The sequence below is a fragment of the Mesoplodon bidens genome (genome assembly GCF_964165515.1).
Source record: "Mesoplodon bidens genome assembly, chromosome: 4".
NCBI classification, from domain to species: Eukaryota; Metazoa; Chordata; class Mammalia; order Artiodactyla; family Ziphiidae; genus Mesoplodon; species Mesoplodon bidens.
This window is the reverse complement of record NC_138160.1, coordinates 121,600,291-121,622,542: the sequence shown is the minus strand read 5'-3', so window position 1 is coordinate 121,622,542 and position 22,252 is coordinate 121,600,291. Positions and strand designations below refer to the sequence as shown.

Genomic DNA, 22,252 nt, shown 5'->3' with positions numbered 1-22,252 from the left:
TGGGTATTCTGCATTGCTTAAGCAGTGACAGGAGTTAAAAACAAAATTAAAAAAATAAACATCACTGTTTGCCTTCCTTTGATTCTTAGAACCACGTCTTCCCTTCTGACCTAGCCACCAGGGCCAAATTGAACACTAACGTGTCCTAGAAACAGCAAGCTTCACAAACATTCCTTCGATAACTGTCGATAAACTGAGAACTGAGTCTGAAACAGTGACCTGGGTTCTCTCTTACATAATGATGGCTTACCTTTGCCTCCTCCATCTTCTCTACTATGTTTGTGGCTTAAATGACGAGGGAGGAGGGGCTTAGCTAATTTCTGCCAAATATGAGAGGGAAGGAAAAACTCTATTTCCATACCAACTGAAAAAATTATTTTAAATTAAGCATTCAATCGCAGCTGACCTAGACCACAACAGGATTCAACTAGTTCAACAAAACCACTTACTCGTATCTCCTAGAGGTCAGGTCACAGTTGTAAACTTTCCAAGTAGTGTTATGAATACTGTGCCCAGTTAATCCTTCAGACAATTCTGAGGTAGGCAGGGTGGGGATTATTAGAGGAAACATCTCGGAAGGAACAAATGACTTGCCCAGGCTCCCAGAGCCAATTTGTGTGCAGCTGGGGCTGTATAGTGTTGCTCACTCTCCCACACTGAAAAGTGACTCTTGTATTCCTGCATGAGAGCGTATACTTAACATCCTGTCCATGTGTCAGAGTTCAGGATCTCTTCCAGAGGCTACAGCTAACAAAATATCAGGCTTAACATGGACGTTCCAATAGGCTTGGTGTTCCCCTCACTTTAGTGTCACTGGTAAGTCCAGAAAAATCTCCCCAGGGCCCCAAATCTCAGAGGGCTGGGCTTAGCACACGACGATGACATGGAGTCCATTTGGCTTGGTCTTTACCATCTCCCAACACACACACAGATAACCCCTTCCCCTGACAGCCAACAAAAAGATAATACTAATAACCACAAGCAGGGCTTATAAATTATGCTCAATGCCTGATTTCACATAGTTAATGGATTCATTTGTTAGAGCAATTTGTGAAAATCCCCAAGGGTCCGGTAAGGCTGCTGCCTAATGGTTTTATCACGTTATCATGTCATATACTTCCTTCATTCGTATCCTTTAACAGTACTAGATTGGCAAGGAACTCTGGACCAACCACTGCTAAAAATATAGGTAAATTGTAAATAAAGCTAAACGGGGGGAGGGAAATTTTGTGCCTCTGCAGTTCCCTTCACCAACAAAAAGAGATTTCATTTTTTTGTATGTTTTGGCTGATTCATAATCCCACTGATACAGTCTATCGAATTCACATTGACACAAGGCTTATTTTCAGGCATCAGCAAGTCACTTTCAGGTTTCAGGTATGGATCTGAACTTAAGGGCGACGGAAGAAATCTGAAGTCAGTGCAGCCACACCATCACTGTCCCTCTTACTGGGGGGAGCAGGCAGAGAACAGAGGCATGGGCTTGTATAACCCCAGGTTGCAATGCAATCAAGGGGGAGGGGATGCCCGCCGGCCTCTGACAGAAGGCCTTTAGCTTCATGGTTTACACACATATGAATGTGAGCATCAGTATAATTCTTGGCCAGAACTCATGCCTCCAACTTTGGCCAGTCTTTTGGTGCATCTGTTCCCTTCATCCCAGTGGGATGGAAGAAAGAATGTAAATGGGCAGAGCCAAATCCATGTACAACATGTAGAAACCAACTTAATGGAGACTCCCCACGGGTGCTGGATCTAGAAGGGAGGCTGTCCTCACCACGCAATTGCTGCACAACCAGGGCTAATGGGGACCTCCATTTGAGAAAATCCAGGGACAGCAAGAAACAAAATTCTGCCCATCTAAGATGGACAACACAAATGGCTCTTTGTACAGTGAAATGGTCACCACCAGTATATGATTATTTTCTCCTATACCAAATTAAGTACTCAATAAGTGCTTGAAAAAACAAAAAACTGATGGAACAAAAAATATGGATTATCTCTTAGCTGTAATTTAAGGAAGAAGGATCATTGTTGTATGCTAATGAGAGGTGATGGGTGAAGATGCCCATGTTTGGAAGCACTAAATTGCTTTACATTGAGGGGATCCAGAATGGAGCGGAGGAGGAAGTGGAGGGAGAGGAAGACTGAAAGGCTGGGACGGAAAAGGACTGAGTACAGAGACAATGAGAGAGAGTGAGAGAGACAGAGGTGGGCACAGAGACTCAGAGGCTTGTGGAAAAAGAGAGGGCTTTGGAAGAGAGAGTGAGGGTGTGGGAAAGAAATGCAAAGCGCTGTGCAAGGTGAACTCTGCAGTCTGCCCTATGAAACTGATGTATATGAAATTAATTTTCCATCTGTTATTGGACTATGTGAAAAGGGCCGGACAGAGTTTCACCATATGTGAAGGGGATATTTGGAGTGGTCTGACTTTAAAGATAGTTTATATGGTGTATGCAAAACTCTCTTTAGGGGGCCTTGGAGGGACTTCAAACCACAGCCCTTGTGGCTGTAGACTGGGAGAGATGTACTAGACGCATTAAAATGCCTAGAGCAGAGGAAACACATGGAGGCTTCCAACATGAACCCTAATTCCAAAGTCACCAGGACAAATCACCCAAATTGCTCCCTTGGTTTCTGATGGAATTACCTTCTATGCAAGCAGCTCCATGAGGCCGCTCCAAGGATGCGTGCATGGGGAGTGTGAGAAATGCAGGAGGCTGGCTGGCCTTCCGTCAAGTTCACAGGGCTCCTAACACCTGGTGACTTGGGTTCTCTGGGAAATGAAGAGATGCATGGGGGCAAAAGGAGAGGCTGTTGGTGGTGACAGCCAATACCTGGGTCACAAATGAGTAACTTAATGAATGATCAGGTCATGGGGGCAGATGCACGTGCCAGGCAATGGGTAAAATCCCCACTTCTAAAAATACTACTGCGGTACCAGTGAAGTCACGTAACCTTGTCATGGCGATTAAAGGCAAGTTAGGGCTTTCTTTCAACAGACCCCTTTTGAGGCTCACTTACTAGCTGTTGACCTTGGACAGGCCACTGAGCAGCTGTAAGCTTTGGTTTCACTTTATAAAAAAACGAGGACAGGGGCTTCCCTGGTGGCACAGTGGTTGAGAGTCCACCTGCCGATGCAGGGGACACGGGTTCGTGCCCCGGTCCGGGAAGATCCCACATGCCGCCGAGCGGCTGGGCCTGTGAGCCATGGCCGCTGGGCCTGCGTGTCTGGAGCCTGTGCTCCGCAACGTGAGAGGCCACAACAGTGAGAGGCCCGCGTACCGCAAAAAAAAAAAAAAAAAAAAAAAAATGAGGATAACATTAGCATCTGCCTCAAAGAATTATGGTGAGGAGGACATGAGTTAACTTGCAGCCCACAATATGTTCATGATGATGATGATCATTATTATGGTAAGGCCACTCGATAATCAACGTGTACAATTAGCACCTACTCACTCTTGTAAGATGAAGTTCTCATGTTGGTTTTCCAGTCTCTTCTTCACCTCTTTCTTGTACAGTCCTTGTAGTCAGCACCAATTCATTCTCCTAAATGGTGGGGTAAGTAGATATTTTAAAATACTAAAGTTTATTGGCTTTGCTTTTTAGTCCTCAGCGGTGTCACTGATGCATTTTTACACTAAAAATATAAATTTGTATCTAGAGGGTATCTACAACATTAGAGGATTATAATAGGCAGTACAGTGGTTTCTGTGTCAACAGTAAGTATGTCTCATTAGAAAATAATTAGGAGGAAGATGGCCTTGGTCCTAGGAACAGACTACCGTCTTCCCTGTGTGATCTGATGATATACAGGCAGCTGTGGACTCAGGCAGCTGCTAGCAGAACCTTCAAAATGCTCCGCCCCATAAAATGTCCTTTGGCAGTGACTGCCCTTTAATAACCCCACTGAACACCTCCACATGCCTTCTTCTCCAGCTCTGGTTCTGTTCCCACCAGTAAACCCAGAACTGCCCTTTACAAATTAACTGTTGGCTGTCTCGGAAATGCCCCTCACCGCCACCTACCCCGCCCCCGCCTTCCCCATGGGTCTCCCATGCCCAAGCTCCCGGGGCTATCTCCATACAAGGGCCTCAGCACCTGGCCAAAACAGTGGGAGGGTGGAGGGCACAACCTCAGTGCTGGCCTCTCGGCATTTGTGGGTTTCAGCCAGACCCCGAGTGTTATTTTAGTGCAACTTCGGCATTTAATTTGAGGATGTGTGTGGATCAGAAGGAGGGACCAAAACATTATTCTTTTTCCTCTCCGCCAAATGATCAAATTTGATGTTCTAAAAAACACACAGCCTGGTCCAGAGCTGTGTCCAATTGGGAAGTGAGACATGCCTGAAAATCCCTCCCCTACCAGGGACCATCCTTCCTTAACCACTGGCCACGGCACAGGCCTGTTTACTGTGGACAGCACCTGGGCAGTCTGTGGTTACCACCCGCCCAGGAGCCTGTGCCCTGAGGCTCTCCTTCCCTTCTTGAAAGTGCATGCTGCACCTTCGCTGGAAGAACATTCTACAAGGTTGTTTAATTTCTTACAGCCTTGAAAGCGCCATAACCAGGAGCTGCTCAGCCATGGCTGAAGGGGAAATCACAACCTTCACAGCCCTGACCGAGAAGTTTAACCTGCCTCCAGGGAATTACAAGCAGCCCAAACTCCTCTACTGTAGCAACGGGGGCCACTTCCTGAGGATCCTTCCAGATGGCACAGTGGATGGGACAAGGGACAGGAGTGACCAGCACAGTAAGCACCCACCTCACCTTTCTGGTGCCTTCCCTTAGTCAAGGACGGAAGAAGGGAGGATAGCTAAAGAAGGGCTGTACCCGCTTCCCCAAGGCTCTATGCAAGCATGACACACTCAGAGGCAGGGGGAACAAGGTGTAAAGGGTCTAGGTGTGGAAAAGGGGGAGTTGTGAAGGCTACAGCCTGCCTAAAGAGGTCCTATTTCAAGAGTTGAAGAGGACTCTCTGTTGACCTAACACAACTGCTGTGAGATCAGACCGGCTACCAATGTTCAGTTGTTCCAGATTTCTGTAACTAGCGAGAGGTCTGGTCCCCAGGGCCCTGCTCGCTCCATGACAGGAAGGGCCACATGGGGCAGGGCCGGTAAACCCCCCACAAAGACATGGGCTCAATTTCAAGTTAACTGACTCTCCAGGTTATCTTCCTACTGGGCTTGATTTGTGAAATCCTAGTTCATAATCGTAGTCTCACACATCATAAATTGTGCCGCTCTCACTCTGCATATCGTGCAGATGTGTTTGGGGGTAACCGGGAGGAGTGAAGTCATTCTCCAGACCTTATAGAAACCAAAGGGCAAGAGCGATTCCAGCCAAAGGCCGACTATCTCTTCCGGGCTTTCCTGCCAGCCCAGCTCCCAGATGGTGTTGATAAATGGAGGTATGACCTTGGAGAAAAGAATCTCCTCGACTATCTAAGAAAAAAAATTTCTTCGTTCTGCTTTAGTACTTCTGGCGGTGGTGTGTTATGTTTGATGTTAGGTGTCTGGGTCCTACCGTGATGTGCTCAGGGATTCCCTGAGCACCACCAAGGCATTAGATGCTGGAGAGGAGCCAGAAGTCAGATCTGGTCCCTGATGAGAGGGTCTGAAGGGTCAGACATGTCACGCACCAAGAGAAGGAACGTATGGATGAAATCAGGAGACACAGAATAGCACGGGTGGAAATTAAGGTTGCTGCAGGATGGCTTTAAAATGAAATGCAGAACACTGGCTTTGATGTGATTGTTTATATATCAGGTAGTCTTTCTTATTCACAGATGTGCACCAAAGGTTGCAGGCACTAAGCACAAACGGCCACCCCAGTGGCGCTCACTCTCCATCCTCAGATGCACAGGTGGTGGGGACGGAAGCCAGCGCTTACCAAACCAGGCGGCACTGTCCTGTCCTTCCCACCCACCAAGCAGACCCTTGAGATGAGAAGCAGGAAGACTGAGGTTGGGGCTGGACGCTGCAGGGTTAGATTTTTTCAGCTTGGTTTTGATGGCTTGTCTTCAGATGGGCCTGTTGAATGCCTTATACCCGATGCAAAACAGGTACCAGAGTGAAGCAAAAAAAAAAAAGACCGCTGAGTAGGTCAAACACATACAGAAGCAATGTTTACTGCAAATAAATGGACTCAGACTGCAGTCTGTTGTGTTGTGTCAGACAAGCTACACAATTCATGTGATCTGCCTCATACAACACAAAGGGAACAAGCTGTAATTTCTCAAAGGTTTTAAACATTTCTAATAAGTCTTAGCTTTCTGAACCAATGGGAATGCTCTCTGGTCCTTAAAGTCCCAGGAGAAAAAACAACCTTGGTGATATGTTCCATGGCGTTAAGCTGGCTCTTCTGGGAAACATTAAATTCTGGGGTAACAAGAAGCTACAATTACAATTCCAAGTACTGGAATTTCTGTACAAATGGTAGATGACTTCACTGTTAACATTATAGACTGCACTCTGGGTATGGAACTTTGGGACAACTTCTGCATAGCGCTGCGAATTCAGCTGCCCAACCTCAGATGTCAGGAGCCCTGGAGGGCAGCATATGGTAGCGTAGGAGTGTGTGTGAGGAGGTCTGCACACAAGTGATGCTGGATTAATTACTTTCCAAGTGAACTTGGGCTAGTTACTTAACTGTTTTGGCCTCACTTTTCTCACGTGTAAAATAAGAATGATATATATTACTTGCCTCACAGGCTCCTTGGGAGGGTTCCATGAGATAACGCAGTGAAAGTTCTTGACACAGTCCCCTGACCCAGAGCAACAACTCAGCATGTGTGGCTATTCTTGGCACCACTGTCACCACCACCACCACCACCACCACGACTTCCAGGTAGTTAACGCGGCACATGGAGATACAGCACAACACTTAAGGACCTTGCCTAGTCTCTTCTCTTCAATAACACAGCCCTCCATGAAGGCCAAGGGTCTAGATTCAGGTTTTGATTCAAGGCCTCTCTGGCAACATTCAGAGTCGTTGCATTGGCCTATTTACTTAGTCTAGAACTAAGAACAAGGGCCAAGGAGGTCAGAAATCAAAGTCGGGTGAGTGAGCAGAAATACACCCCCGTACCAGTCAATGCCAGGAGAACTGGATAAGCCACATAGACCCTGCAGAGTCAGGGGCCCCAGACTTAGAGACAGAAACCCTGAGTTCATATTCCTATGCTTCCACTTTCTAACTGGAGCAGCGCCAGACAATTCCCATTCTCTCCATTTTGCATAAAGTGCTCTGCCAAAGCAGCTTCCCATCCCCCATCCCCAAGACCCTTCCGACCATTCTCTCTTGTCTAGCAATGTAAAAGTCTCCAGTGTTCCCAGCTATCTCATCTTGGGGGAAAATACTGCGGCTCAGTTACCTCACCTGTGCAACGGGAAGAGCAGCACTGCCTTGTGTGCCTGACAAAGCTGAAAACTCTTATGAGATCCTACAGCCGAGAGGACTCCCTTCCTACCATGGATGTGCCCTGTAAATGTGGTTCTGTTGCCCTCTTCTGCCCAGTGATGGTACTGCCACAATCCTTCTGAATTTCAAGTTTCTTCAGAAACAGAATCAACCCAGGCAGGCATGGAGTGGATGATCCCTGAGTGGTTGGCACAGCCTGGCGAGGGAATGGTTTCTATTCTTTGATCATTAGTTTGAGCATGACTGGAGGCCATGGTGAGAAGTAGAGAGCCACACTCTAAGACTTCCTTCAGGAAGAATATTTCTAAAAGCCAATCAAATATTTAGGTAAATCTACATAATTATGCAAGGTAGAACTGTACACCTTCCAGCTCTACAAGGCAAAAACACAAAAAAACAAAAAACCTACTTTCACAGGTATTCCTTTGTTTTCTTTTTTTTTTTTTTGTGGTACGCGGGCCTCTCACTGTTGTGGCCTCTCCCACTGCGGAGCACAGGCTCCGGACGCGCAGGCTCAGTGGCCATGGCTCACGGGCCCAGCTGCTCCGCGGCATGTGGGATCTTCCTGGACCGGGGCACAAACCCGTGTGCCCTGCATCGGCAGGCGGACTCTCAACCACTGCGCCACCAGGGAAGCCCCCTTTTTTTTAATTTTTTTTTTTAACATCTTTATTGGTGTATAACTGCTTTACAATGGTGTGTTAGTTTCTGCTTTATAACAAAGTGAATCAGCTATACGTATACACACATCCCCATATCTCCTCCCTCTTGCATCTCCCTCCCACCCTCCCTATCCCACCCCTCTAGGTGGTCACAAAGCACCGAGCTGATCTCCCTGTGCTATGCGGCTGCTTCCCACTAGCTATCAGGTTTACATTTGGTAGTGTATATATGTCCATGCCACTCTCTCAATTAGTCCCAGCTTACCCTTCCCCCTCACTGTGTCCTCAAGTCCATTCTCTATGTCTGCATCTTTATTCCTGTCCTGCCCCTAGGTTCTTCAGAACCTTTTTTTTTTTTTTAGATTCCATATATATGTGTTAGCATACAGTATTTGTTTTTCTCTTACTTACTTCACTCTGTATGACAGACTCTAGGTCCATCCACCTCACTACAAATAACTCAGTTTCATTTCTTTTAAGGGCTGAGTAATATTCCATTGTATATATGTGCCACATCTTCTTTATCCATTCATCTGTTGATGGACACTTAGGTTGCTTCCATGTCCTGGCTATTGTAAATAGAGCTGCAATGAACATTGTGGTACATGACTCTTTTTGAATTATGGTTTTCTCAGGGTATATGCCCAGTAGTGGGATTGCTGGGTCATATGGTAGTTCTATTTCTAGTTTTTTAAGGAACCTCCATACTGTTCTCCATAGTAGCTGTATCAATTTACATTCCCACCAACAGTGCAAGAGGGTTCCCTTTTCTCCACACCCTCTCCAGCATTTATTGTTTGTAGATTTTTTGATGATGGCCATTCTGACTGGTTTGAGGTGATACCTCATTGTAGTTTTGATTTGCATTTCTCTAATGATTAGTGATGTTGAGCGCCCTTTCATGTGTTTGTTGGCAACCTGTATATCTTCTTTGGAGAAATGTCTATTTAGGTCTTCTGCCCATTTTTGGATTGGGCTGTTTGTTCTTTTGATATTGAGCTGCATGAGCTGCTTGTATATTTTGGAGATTAATCCTTTGTCAGTTGCTTCATTTGCAAATATTTTCTCCCATTCTGAGGGTTGTCTTTTCATCTTGCTTATGGTTTCCTTTGCTGTGCAAAAGCTTTGAAGTTTCATTATGTCCCATTTATTTATTTTTGTTATTTCCATTTCCCTAGGAGGTGGGTCAAAAAGGATCTTGCTGTGATTTATGTCATAGAGTGTTCTGCCTATGTTTTCCTCTAAGAGTTTTATAGTGTCTGGCCTTACATTTAGGTCTTTAATCCATTTTGAGTTTATTTTTGTGTATGGTGTTAGGGAGTACTCTAATTTCCTTCTTTTAGATGTAGCTGTCCAGTTTTCCCAGTACCACTTACTGAAGAGGCTGTCTTTTCTCCACTGTATACTTTTGCCTTCTTTGTCAAAGATAAGGTGACCATATGTGCATGGGTTTATCTCTGGGCTTTCTATCTCGTTCCATTGATCTATATTTCTGTTTTTGTGCCAGTACCATACTGTCTTGATTACTGTAGCTTTGTAATATAGTCTGAAGTCCGGGAGCCTGACTCCTTCAGCTCCGTTTTTCTTTCCCAAGATTGCTTTGGCTATTCGGGATCTTTCGTGTTTCCATACAAATTGTGCAATTTTTTGTTTTACTTCTGTGAAAAATGCCACTGGTAGTTTGATAGGGAATGCAGTGAATCTGTGGATTGCTTTGGGTAGTACAGTCATTTTCACAATGTTGATTCTTCCAATTCAAGAACATGGCATATCTCTACACCTGTCTGTATCACCTTTAATTTCTTTCATCAGTGTCTTATAATTTTCTGCATACAGGTCTTTGGTCTCCTTATGTAGGTTTATTCCTAGGTATTTTACTCTTTTTTGTTGCAATGGTAAATGGGAGTGTTTCCTTAATTTCTCTGTCAGATTTTTCATTGTTAGTGTATAGGAATGCAACAGATTGCTGTGCATTAATTTTGTATCCTGCTACTCTACCAAATTCATTGATTAGCTCTAGTAGTTTTCTGGTAGCATGTTTAGGATTCTCTATGTATAGTATCATGTCACCTGCAAACAGTGACAGTTTTACTACTTTTTTTTTTTTTTTTGGCTACGTTGGGTCTTCATTGCTGCCTGTGGGCTTTCTCTAGTTGCAGCAAGCAGGGGCTACTCTTCATTGTGGTGCACGGGCTTCTCAGTGTGGTGGCTTCTGTTGTTGTGAAGCATGGGCTCTAGGCGCGTGGGCTTCAGTAGTTGTGGCACACGGGATCTAGAGCGCAGGCTCAGTAGCTGTGGCACACGGGCTTAGTTGCTCCACGGCATGTGGGATCTTCCCAGACCAGGGATTGAACCCGTGTCCCCCGCATTGACAGGCAGATTCTTAACCACTGCACCACCAGGGGAAGTCCCAGTTTTACTTCTTCTTTTACGAGTCTGTGTTCTTCTGCCAGCGTTTAGTAGGTGTTCTGTAGGAGCTGTTCCACATGTAGATGTATTTTTGATGTATTTGTGGGGAGGAAGGTGATCTCCCACATCTTACTCCTCCACCAACTTGAAGGTCCTACCCACAGCTTTTCTTTGTCCCCAGCCAGTTGATCTGCCCTGGGCAAGATAAGGAAGTTTTCAAAAATGTGTCCTCTTCCTACCTCCAAGAGAATCAGTTTCCTAGAACCTAACACAAGGCCTTGCTTGGAGTGGTATAAACTACGCTGGATGACTGTGTATGGGCTGCTGTAATGTAGACCTGAGTCAAAGGTCTCCACTGGTGGGAATTTCTGGCCTGCAGAGAAGATGTTTTTGGTTCATCCCTTTACGATGGCTCAAATCACTGCTGTAGGAAATTAGCAATGCAGACTGTGGACGTTTGTCACTTCGCCATACCAGGAAAGCCAGGCAGGATGACAGAGGAGAGCTGCAGACTGCGAGAAGGGGCATTGGGGGCAGGGTGTGAGAAGCTTCATGCTGACTCCTAGGGCTTGACTTGGGGAGGTTAGTAAATGGTCGTGTCACCAGGAGAGGGAGGCTCCTGGAGGAGGAACAGGGCCAGGGAAAGAGGACGTGTTCCATCTCAGACACAGGGCGTTTGAGGAGCGCCTCGTGGACCAGGCAGCCCTCCTTGGGGTTATCACTTCACATTTACTTGTGCAATTATTTAATGGTTCTCTCCCTCAGTGGGCTCCCTGAGAATGGGGACTTTGTCTCTTACAGCTCAACACTGCAATTTGTGTGTCTAGCACATTGCCTGGCAGCTGGGATCATGCTCAAGAAATATTAATTTGATGAGTTAATGAACTGTGTTAGTGGCAGGTAAATTCAAATTCAACCATATATTCCATAAATATCTATCGAGCACCTGATATATGCCAAGCACTGCACTAGACTCTTTCATTTCCTCTTAGCCACGATCCTGTGAGGTTATTAATTATCATTCAAAACTAACTGCCCTGTGAACTAACCCTGTGAACACAGGGCCTGGCACCAGCCAGCAACTGGGAAACCTGGCACTGACCCACAGCTGCATCTTCCAGGACTCTCTCCATAGCCCACTACCATCCCCGACACCAACAGCACAGCCGTGCATCCCACACACTGATCAAATAAACCTGCTGAATTCACACAGTCCACTGTGTGGGTCAGATGGGTGTAGGTGCAGGGCCCATCACTGCTGTTTACTGGTTTCCTGTCACCTCGGGGAAGTTACTTTTCCTCCACGTGCCTCAGCTTCCTCATTCTAAAAACAAGGATGGCCACAGTACCCACCCTCATAGAAAAGTAGCAATTCTAACTGTGGTAGTTTGTGAAAGTGTTCAACACCCTGCCAGGCACATGATAAGTGCTTGGAACATGGTATTTATCATCCTCTTTCTCATCATCATCCTGAGGCTTGCTCGGCCTTCCTTATCTAACCATATGCTCTTGGGAGTCTGCTGAGTTAAGCAAACGCTACACTAGCTCCCTCCATCTCAGTGTCTCCGAGACTGTCCAGGCTTGGAGCTCTGAAGGCCTGGCATGTAGGTACCTCGTGCCCAGGCGCCAGCCCCACAAGCCCTGCCCTGTCTGACCTCTCCGCACGGCAAGCTGTCTTGGGCAAAGCAAGGAGGAGCTCCATGCCTGATTCTGCTCTTCCTGCTGGAGTTCCCTCTCTGCCTAAGAGGGCTGTGACTTATTCCTGGACGGGATTCATAACTGGAACAGTAACTGAAGGATAGGAAAATGCTCACGAGCATCCCAAACCTGCAGCCCCTCCTGCGGCGTGCACCCCCTCGCCTCGCCAGGCACGTAGGAGGTTGCACGGAGAGCGGGATTACCGGCACCGCTCACCACACAAATGGAAATGTTCCTGAGCAAAGTGTGTGCCAATCAAATATTTATAAATCAAACCACATCCTAAAGGCAGTAGAGGAGTTCACTGGCCCCAAGAACCCTGCTCTGCGGCCCTTTAGAAAGGGCAGGCTCCTTCCCTTCAGTGAATCCCTCCAGCCCCTAGTTCTGGGGGCAGTCCGGACCCACGTTCTGCTACCACTCGGCACCTCATGGTGAAGGCACTGTGCTCCCCATCAGCTTAGGGCAAAAGTTAAAACTAGCTTTTCAGAGGACCATGGTGGGCAGAGCTGGGCCAGGCTGCCAGGCATCAGAAAGAGGGGCTGGTCTTCAGGCAGGAACGCTCTCCCCAGCGGGATGCCACGCCGAAGGCCTCCCTCCCTCTCCTCCCCACTGCTCCCTTATCTGCTTATACAGAAGGGGTTTTTCCAGATAAACACTTTTTAAACTATCACACAGTCCATGGACTATATCAAAATTTCCCAGGCACCTTTTTCAGACCCTAAAGGGGAAGCAGACACCTTCACACATTCTAAGAAAAGTCTTTTTCGTGTGTGTGTGTGTGTGTGTATATATGTGTGTGTGTGCCTATTCCAAACCACTGGAATTTTTTTTTTCCACAAACTCCATTTTATTTCTTCTCTGTCTTTCTCTAATGTTTTACGGCGCCCGGCTTGTGGCTACATTTTAATTATAAATGCCACTGACATAAAACAACCTCACGGAGTTCTGAATGAAGCTGACCTCATTTTGGGTAAACACGGCAAAGGACGGGAAGTCTCCAACCCAGAATAAACCAGGCACGTAATCTCTCTTGGCCTCTCTTTGGAGAGCAGAGGTGGAAAGCAGGCCTCTTTTAAAGGCCACAGAGGAACGTGCTGCAGAAGCAGAACCCCCGCCTGCAGGCGTTCATCCTGCTGAATGCACCAGCTGTAATCTTATCTTTAAAAATTCCTATGGCAGGACAGGAAGATACTAGGATGGTGCCCAAGGCTCATGTCTCTTGCCTCTGGCAGGCTCCTAACTCCTGTCCCTTCTTTCTATCCTTGGAAAGTAAGCGATCATGTGTCTTACTGTGAATAAACTACTATTAATAGCTAATGGAAGGGTCTGAGGAGCAGAAGAGAAAGCCAGGGATACCGGCTTATAGTTCCTCAGGAAAAAAAGGAAGAACATCTAGTCAGGGACCAGCATATCCACTCAAAGCCCTGGATTCCTCCTTACATAGGTTCCCCTAAGTAAAGACGCATGGAGGCATCCAAAGGATGAGGGTCCAAAGGATGAAGCCGGAGCAGGGTCTGCAAAGGCGATTTGGTACATTTCAGTTATTTGACATTTACTTTTGCTAAATCAGCTACTTCCAAACCAGCACACCCTAATGCATTCCTAGAAACGGAGCAGGACTGGATTCCACTGGGGACACTATGGTTACAAATCCACCAGGCAAACGCCTCCCGCCTTCCTGCAATGCTTTATAAATATGAATTTCTCTAAGAAACTTGTATCTATCACTAGAGTACCTTTTTAAAAATTGCTTTCCATTTCTTCTGCTAAGTCAAAAGTCACTGTCCGCATTTCAGAACTAGGGAACACTGAGTTCCCGTAGAGCTAAATGATCTGTCTCGCTTTTCAAAAAGTACTCGCTCCTTCATCCTTGGGATGCTACAGAGCCACTGACCTTCCCGCTCATAGACAGCAAGTCCTAAATTCCCCGTATGGGAGGGAAGAGGTGCTCCCCCTCTGTGCACTGGGTGCTAACCTGGTGGAAGGTGCTGGAAGAAGAAAATGAACAGAGCAGGTGTGGCTTTAGTGGCCCTTCACCAGCTTTCCTGGTTCCCTGTCTGCCCTTAAGAAGACGCACCTTTTGCAGATAACTATGCTCAGGTCTAGATGGTACCTGAGGTCAAGCCTGCACTGGGTCATAGAGCACCGCAGGGGCAGAGGCAGCAAGAAGCTGAGTGTCTGCCCACCAACCAAGAACCAGGCTTTACAACATCAACTACCCACCCCCCACCCCCCAAAAGTACGAAAACATCAGCAGCCCCATCATCCAAAGTTAACCACTGTTATCACCTGGCTGTTCTTACCTCAGAACTGTGTTTTTAAAGGAATGAAGAGCTGGGATGAAGGGAAAGTTCCTTCCACTCCCCTCCCCAACCTCAATCCTTCTCATCCTCCCCAGAGTAGCCACTGCTATGCATTTGGTCTGAATCGAGTGCACGTTTTTATCTTTTACGCCCTATCTATTGATGAGCTATGCGCATTGTTTTAAGTTTTTTACAAAAATTTCATCAAGGATTTACCATTAACATTCTTTTGCAATTTGCTTTCTTTCACTGCACATTATTTTCTGCTTTTCTTTGAAAGGGAAAACAATTATAGAGAGAGAGAGAAAAGAGAGTTTTTGTTGTAGTTGCACTTTTGTTTGCTTTTAGCTAAAAAACAAGTGGGGTTTTTGCTACTGTGCTGCTTGATCACTCTGGGTCATCTGTACCCCTAATTGGGTGTCAGCCCCTGAAGGCAGGGACCTTGCCGGCACTGAGCACAGCGCCCAGCACACAATGGCCAGTGCATGAAAACGTGGTGACTGGGTGGCTTTCCCTGAGCCCCCTGCTTGCTCCAGGAGAGAGGAGCTGCTGCTTCCACCCAGGCTGTTGGCCAGGCCCTCCCTCTCTTTCTAGCCCCCCCTCTCACTCGCTCTCCTTCCCACCCGCCAGCAGCAGCCGCGGGAGGATGTAGGTTTGGAAAACTGGAATGAAGTCACACTAGGGAGTTGGACACCTAGTCAGTTACACGAGCAACACGCTGGGTGTTACTCCTTCCTGCCAGCTCTGCTTGCAGAAGGATATATGCTTAAGAAACTCAGCCAGAAAGAAATCCAGTGAAAATGAGCTATGAAACTTGGACATCCTGGAGAAATAATATTTACAGAGGAAACTCTTGAGACGAACTCTCACCAGTGCCACAGCCCTGGTGTTGGGGCTCAGGGCCGAGGACTGAGTCGTGTGCCAGGCAGCTCTGCTTCATGTTTACCTCCGTGGGGCGTTTACACAGCCAAGACGGGACTCCTCAGACAGCAAAGTCAACTCTACTTAGCCCCACAGAGAGACAAACGGGCACTATTTAAGGCATAGGGCAGAAATGGACTAGAGAATGAAAAGCTTTAAAAAAAACCTCTTCCTTGGTGATAGTGATGTGTCAGTGTAGGTTCATCAGTTATAACAACTGTATCACTCTGGTGGGGGATGATGGTAATGGGGAGGCTATGCCCATGCAGGGGAGAGGGCATATGGTACATTTCTACACCTGCCCCTTATTTTTGCTGTGAACCCAAAACTGCTCTACAAAATAACGTCCGTTTAAGAAGGTTTTCCTGGGGCTTCCCTGGTGGTGCAGTGGTTGAGAGTCCGCCTGCCAATGCAGGGGACACGGGTTTGTGCCCCGGACCGGGAAGATCCCACATGGCGCAGAGTGGCTGGGCCCGTGAGCCATGGCCGCTGAGCCTGCACGTCCGGAGCCTGTGCTCCGCAACGGGAGAGGCCACAACGGTGAGAGGCCCGCGTACAGCAAAAAAAAAAAAAAAAAAAAAAAAAGATTTTCCTGGATTACCCAAAAGGACTTGCCCTTTGGGACTGCTGTTGCACCTATAATGCGTCTGACTAAATACCTACTTATATGGATGGTAGGTGGAAAAAAAGTCCCAGGCAACTAACATCACTCAATTCTACGGCTATGAAATGGGATCCTGGATGGTCATCTGCCATCTGGTACATGTCTGACCTTGAACACAAGGGGGACCAAGGAGGGAAGTGAATATGGCTTGATTTGGACCAATCTCCCAGATAACTGGAGCTCAAGGTATTGTACGAAAGAGAGGAAAAAGTAGGATACCTGAAATAGGTGAGCCTGGGTTCTGGTCCTGGTTTTGCCCCTGATTATAAGTATAATGTTTGGTAAAACATGCTCTTACCAAACTTCAGTTTCCTTACCTGTAGGACAGAGCCAGTGCCACCTTCCTCCAGGGATGCTGTGAAGAGTGATGAGGTCACCTAAACACAGTAAAAATGGCAATAATTGTACTGGACACTTCCAGGCATCAGATCATTCAACCCCACAATTCCATGAAGCAGATACTATCATTATAGATAAGGAAATAGAGGTAAATACCATGCCCAATCATCACACAGCTAATACATAGCCAAGCCAAAATCTGAATTCATGCAGTTTGCTTCTGGAGTCCAAACTCTTTTGTTTACTCTTTATACCAAGATAGAAACTAGCATGATGCCTGGCGCATTGTAGGTAATCAGTAAACGATTATTCCCTTCCTTTGGTGTCTCTTAAATATACATGATTATGATGGGAAACTGATACAAAATACATTTGAAAGTTCTCTGAAAACCATGAAGTCCAATGAAAATACAGAGCATTAAAAAAACAATTTATTGAGATAAATTCACATACCTTACAATTCACCCATTTAAAGTATGCAATTCAGTGGTTTTTTTTACATTCAGAGATTTGTGCAACCATCTCTATAATCAACTTTCATCATCCCAAAAAGAAACCCTATACCTCTTAACCACAGTTTCCCCTTCTCTCTCCAAGCCCCTCCTCAGCCCCTGGCTACCACTAACCTGCTTCCTGTCTCTATGGGTTTGCCTATTCTGGACATTTCTTTTAAATGGAATCATACAATATGTGGTCCTTTGTGAGTGGCTTCTTCACTTAGCATGTTTTCAAGGGTCAGCCATGTTTTTGTGAGTGGCTTCTTCACTTAGCATGTTTTCAAGTTTCAGACATGTTGCAGCATGCATCAGTACTTTGTTGCTTTTTATGGCCAAATAATACTCTATTGTATACAGCATTGTTATTAAATGTATTTACATGATTCCTAGACTGTCAGAGCTGAAAAAACTCTAGAGACTGAATCCAAACCACTCCCATTTTACTAACAAGGAGACTGTAGCCTGAAGGTTAAACAGCCTAGCCAAGGTCACCCTGCTGGTCAGTGGTACAGCCCAGCCTTGACCCTTACAACTCTCAACTTGGCCCCATCTTACTTCACTCCACAAAGCATTATTGGAAACACAATTCAAAATGCACAGCTTACTGATGATGGGCCAACAGAATCATCTCTGCAACAATTAGCCTAACATCATTCATTCAGCAAATGCATAATGTCTGTAGCCAGAGCACAGGGCGCTATGGGAGGCACTGGAGACTGAAGGAGGAACAGAATAGATAAGATTCCTGCCCTTTCTCCCAAGTGTGCAGTCCCCTGGGGAGGTAGAAATTAATGAGTAAAGCCCTAAACTATAAAAATAAGTGCACACTGTACAAAATGCCATGAAGGAAACAAACAGGGACCGAGAAAGACAATGACGCAGGGACTAGGGTGGCATGGGTCCTGGCTGAAAGGACTTGTGCAGAGTGTGGAGGGGCACTTGGGTGGGGAAGGCCTCTCTGAGGAGGGAGTTTTAGGCTGAGGCCAGAAGGAAAAGGACCCTCTTTGTGAATATTAGGGGAGAGGAGGTACCAGACAGAGGGCAGAGCGTGCGCCAAGAGCCTTAGGCAGGAGGGAGCTCAGGGTGGGACAATGACTCAGGGAGCAAGTGGTGTGACGCGAGGCTGGAGAGGGGAGGCCTCTGGTCTGCGCTCTCATGACTACCTCTCAGAGCTAAGTGGAGTTAGGAAGACCGGTGGGAAAGGAGACTGTGGCTTCCGCTTTCCTTCCCGTGAATTAAATAAACGCCACTTGCCAGAGGAGGCCCTGAGTTTCTGTGGCTAAGACTTCCAAGGACAAGAGAACTGCATCTTCAATAAGGGTGATGTAACTATGTGTCACCCTTAGGATGAATCAGAAGATAAGGAAAACAGAGGGAAATGAGAAAATACAGACATATTAATAAGGAAGTGGTGAAATGATTATGGTACAGCCACATAACAGAACACAATTCAACTGGCAAAAAGAAGGTAACTCCTTCACTACTGAAGTGGAAAGATTTCCAGTCAGTTGTTAAGTGAAAAACACAAGGTGTAGAACTGTATGGTATCTCACTATTTGCGTAGAAAAAAAAAAAAAAAGGCAGGAGGGATAACAACTCTCTAGAAGGATATACTCAAAATATGTCTCAGGGGGCTTCCCTGGTGGCACAGTGGTTGAGAGTCCGCCTGCCAATGCAGGGGACACAGGTTCGTGCCCCGGTCCAGGAAGATCCCACATGCCGTGGAGCGGCTGGGCCCGTGAGCCATGGCCGCTGAGCCTGCGCATCCGGAGCCTGTGCTCCACAGCGGGAGAGGCCAAAGCAGTGAGAGGCCCGCGTACCGCAAAAAAAAAAAAAATGTCTCAGAGGAGTTTACTTGTTTGTCTCTGTCTCCCCAGGAGAACGTGCCCCAGAGGAAGGGCAAGGATCCTGTCTGTCCTGTATCCCCATCAGTTGGGAGCGGGAGGCTGGAAGGACTGGGAGAAGACATTCACCATCTCCTCTTCTATGTTTCCAAGTCTGAAACATGGGAATATATTTCTGATTCTAAGAAATTAAGTGAAAACAAGGAAAAGCAATAAGGGGTCTAGAGGTGCCAACCGAAGCCCTGTATTCCTTCTAGCACCCCTTGTGCCTCAAACTTTGACAAAGTCAACCCTTAGAGGGGTCTGACTCCAAGAGAACTACTGGGTGCTCACTGGTCCCCAGTCTAGATTTCACTCCTTATCATAACAATGGCTATGACCAAAGAAATTTTCCAGAAGAATCCAGAATTAATTTCAATTCCCAAATGGGAACCATCAAAGCACCTCTCTCCAGAGTCACTCCGGAGAGGATTAACAAATGAATAATATTAAGTGGGACTCCAGTGAGGTATCCAGCAGTGAGCAAGGCACCATGGGAGTATCAGTCAGTATAAATGGAAAGAGGGCAACTCAGGGTATCTCAGTCCCCGCCCTCAACTTCAATGTTTCTCAACATCGGCATTATTGACTTTTTGAGCTGAATAATTCCTTGACGTGAAGGGCTTGCCTGGGCGCTGTAGGATGTTTATTTAGCACCATCCCTCGCTTCTACTCACTAGATGCCAGTAGCACCATCCCACTCCACCTGGGAAAACCAAATATGTCTCCAGACATGGCTAACTGTCCCCTCTAGAACAAAATCATCCCCAGGTAAGAAGCACCATTCCCATCCCAGGTGGCTGCTTCATTCTCCCTTTCAAACGCCAGGGTTTCCCCTCTGCCTGTATCCCAGCGGGGTTGCCACAGAGGTTGGGGGTTGACTGAACTTCATTGTGGGTGAGTTCCCTGAGTTTCTTATGTGCCAAGCAATCTAACTTCCTGGGAACCTCTTCTATCTGGGAAAATAACACTATCAGATTTTGAAAGATAACAATCTGTCCACGAGAAGCTCCCACACCAGGAAGGCCCAGGCCATAAAAAGGTACCACTGCCAAAGCAGGTAGATAACTGAAGCTGAACACCCTCAGGCTGGCCGGTTGCTGACTCTATGATACCCCCAAGATCACTGGGATGATGGAACCAGGGAAGTGAATGCTGTTTCCTCCTGTGACCATGCCCTGTAAAGTGCACATAGGGTCATGATGTAACGAACAAGGCAGATGGGTGGGCGAGCCCGCCATCATCTCTCCTTCCCTTGAGAACATGATTCCCAATGGACAGCTTTCTTTGGAGGGCAAAGAAAAAGGAACTGTATTTCTATGTTTTGATTAATTTGAGGCTCATCCTTGAGGGCTCTTTGAGATGAATGAGCAGAATTTTCCATGGCTAACTGTCTTGGCCACCAGGCCCTATCGGCAAAAGCTTAGTGTTTATTTACTTTTGCTCGTGTTATTTTTATTTCAGTTCAGCTGCAGCTCAGTGCGGAAAGCGTGGGGGAGGTGTATATAAAGAGTACGGAGACTGGCCAGTACTTGGCCATGGACACCGACGGGCTTTTGTACGGCTCAGTAAGTATGAGGCTGACATGCTTCCAGACTCGGCCAAGGTTTGAGGTTTCCAGAAATCTTGTTACATGGAGTGATGCAAACTATAAAGCGTCAATTAGTCTCTGTTTGTTATTTTTTCCAGCAGGATTCCCACCCTCCACCCTACCTTATTTTAGGCACAAACATAAAAGAGTTTCTTGTGGGATTCTCTCAAAATACTCCAACGTATTATCACATAGACAAAGAGAAAAAACATTGATTGAAATTTTAGTAACTCATCCAATCACTCACTCCAGAATACTCAATCCCACTTCATTATTTCATTCCAAAAATGTTTCTTGAGCATCTACCATGGGCTATATAGGTGTGTCTCTTAAGGCTTTTTACAAAAATTGCAGAGCCCAGACTCTAGCAGTTGATATTTCATGCATAAAACTTTGAAAATAGCCCTTTTATTCTGGAAGGGTCACTTAAAAGGATAAAAAGTTTAATAACATGGGCTTCCCTGGTGGCGCAGTGGTTGGGAGTATGCCTGCCGATGCAGGGGACACGGGTTCGTGCCCCGGTCCGGGTGGATCCCACATGCCGCAGAGCGGCTGGGCCCGTGAGCTATGGCCGCTGAGCCTGTGCGGCTGGGGCCTGTGCTCCACAACGGGAGAGGCCACAGCAGTGAGAGGCCCGCGTACCACAAAAAAAAAAAAGTGTAATAACTTAATTCAACAAACACTGAGCAAACGCCTCCTGTTGTCCAAGTACAGTTGGGTACTGAGTGGGTGCAAAGATGAATAAGCCACATCCTTGCCCTGGAGAAGCAAAGTCCAAGAGTTTATCCAGTAGCTAAAATCATGCTGCATCTCCTGCTCCATCTCTCTCCTAGTTAATGCTTTATATATGTTTGACTCGGTACCTATTGATCTTTGTGAGAAAAGAAGAGAATAGGGGCAATCTGATTTTGTCCCTATTGGTATCTCTGGTAAACGATTTGAATGGAAAGAGAGCTGAAGCCAATGGCTGCAGGTTTTGAAACTATTTCTGGATTTCAATGATCCTTTCTCTGTAGCCTAACAACTGAACATTAAGGCTTCACCAAACCCCCTTCTTCCCTTTTATGAAGATGTCTACCAAAAGGCAGCCAGTAGGTGGGATTTTTGTTTGGGGCTCCCTTTAACTTACATCAAATTGCCAAGTGGCAATGGGCACAGGAAACCCTCTCTTGAAGCTGTAATCTCAGCCAGGGTTTGGGATGTGAACACAAGTTCATTTTTTTTCATGCTGCCCACTAGGGCTCAGGAAATGAGACCATCAGAGGAACAGGTAGTTCCTGTAGGCTGTTTGCTGAAATATGGATTGACTTGGACAACTTGAAAGGGCTTGGAGCTAGGCAGTGACTGGTACATAGGGAGTAGACTTGATTTTTTCAGGCAGGCCTTCCAATCAGCAATAAAATCAACAGGCCCATCAATCATTCAATCTCAGACTCATAAATGAATCTCATGCCTCTGCCACTTTGGCAAGTTACTCACCTACGCTGAACCTTATGTGAAACAAGGACAGTAATGGATAATTACCACATACTTACATACTTAAGAAGAGTCAGAGAGACAACGCACAGAACCCACCCACTGGTGTAGCAATGGCAGCTATGAGGCAGCTGGTTTACAAATCCCTTACCCTCGTTATTTCTTGCATTATGTGTTACAATTTTATGGCTTTTCCTCCTTTAAATCAATTCCGATGTTTATTATAACCTTCTCTTACTTGTATAAAAATTTGATAAAGACTCCCCTAAATCCAGACACGTCTAGGCTCCAGACACCCCCTTCTCCCACCATAATCCTGGACATCACTGATTCACCTGAAATATTCACAGGGTGGTATTAATATATTATGCCCAAGGATTTTTCTATT

General features: G+C 46.3%; 1 protein-coding gene and 1 long non-coding RNA gene across 3 annotated transcripts in view; one reads left to right on the top strand and one right to left on the bottom strand.

Annotated features, from left to right (window-relative positions):
• The window catches only part of FGF1 (fibroblast growth factor 1), a 102,954-nt gene that overhangs the window by 77,393 nt on the left and 3,309 nt on the right, over positions 1-22,252 (top strand). The window contains exons 3-4 of the mRNA XM_081232480.1: positions 4,550-4,752; positions 20,262-20,365. Coding sequence (XP_081088606.1) covers positions 4,584-4,752; positions 20,262-20,365 — 273 coding nt within the window. The 5' untranslated portion in view covers positions 4,550-4,583. The remainder of the gene's footprint in view (positions 1-4,549; positions 4,753-20,261; positions 20,366-22,252) is intronic.
• Positions 2,521-22,252, bottom strand: part of LOC308616244 — a 219,808-nt gene continuing 200,076 nt past the window's right edge. For both annotated transcript variants that reach the window (XR_014015711.1, XR_014015712.1), the window contains 3 exons: positions 16,396-16,455; positions 3,460-3,549; positions 2,521-2,776 (listed from right to left, as the gene is read on the bottom strand). This is a non-coding gene — a long non-coding RNA (uncharacterized lncRNA). The remainder of the gene's footprint in view (positions 2,777-3,459; positions 3,550-16,395; positions 16,456-22,252) is intronic.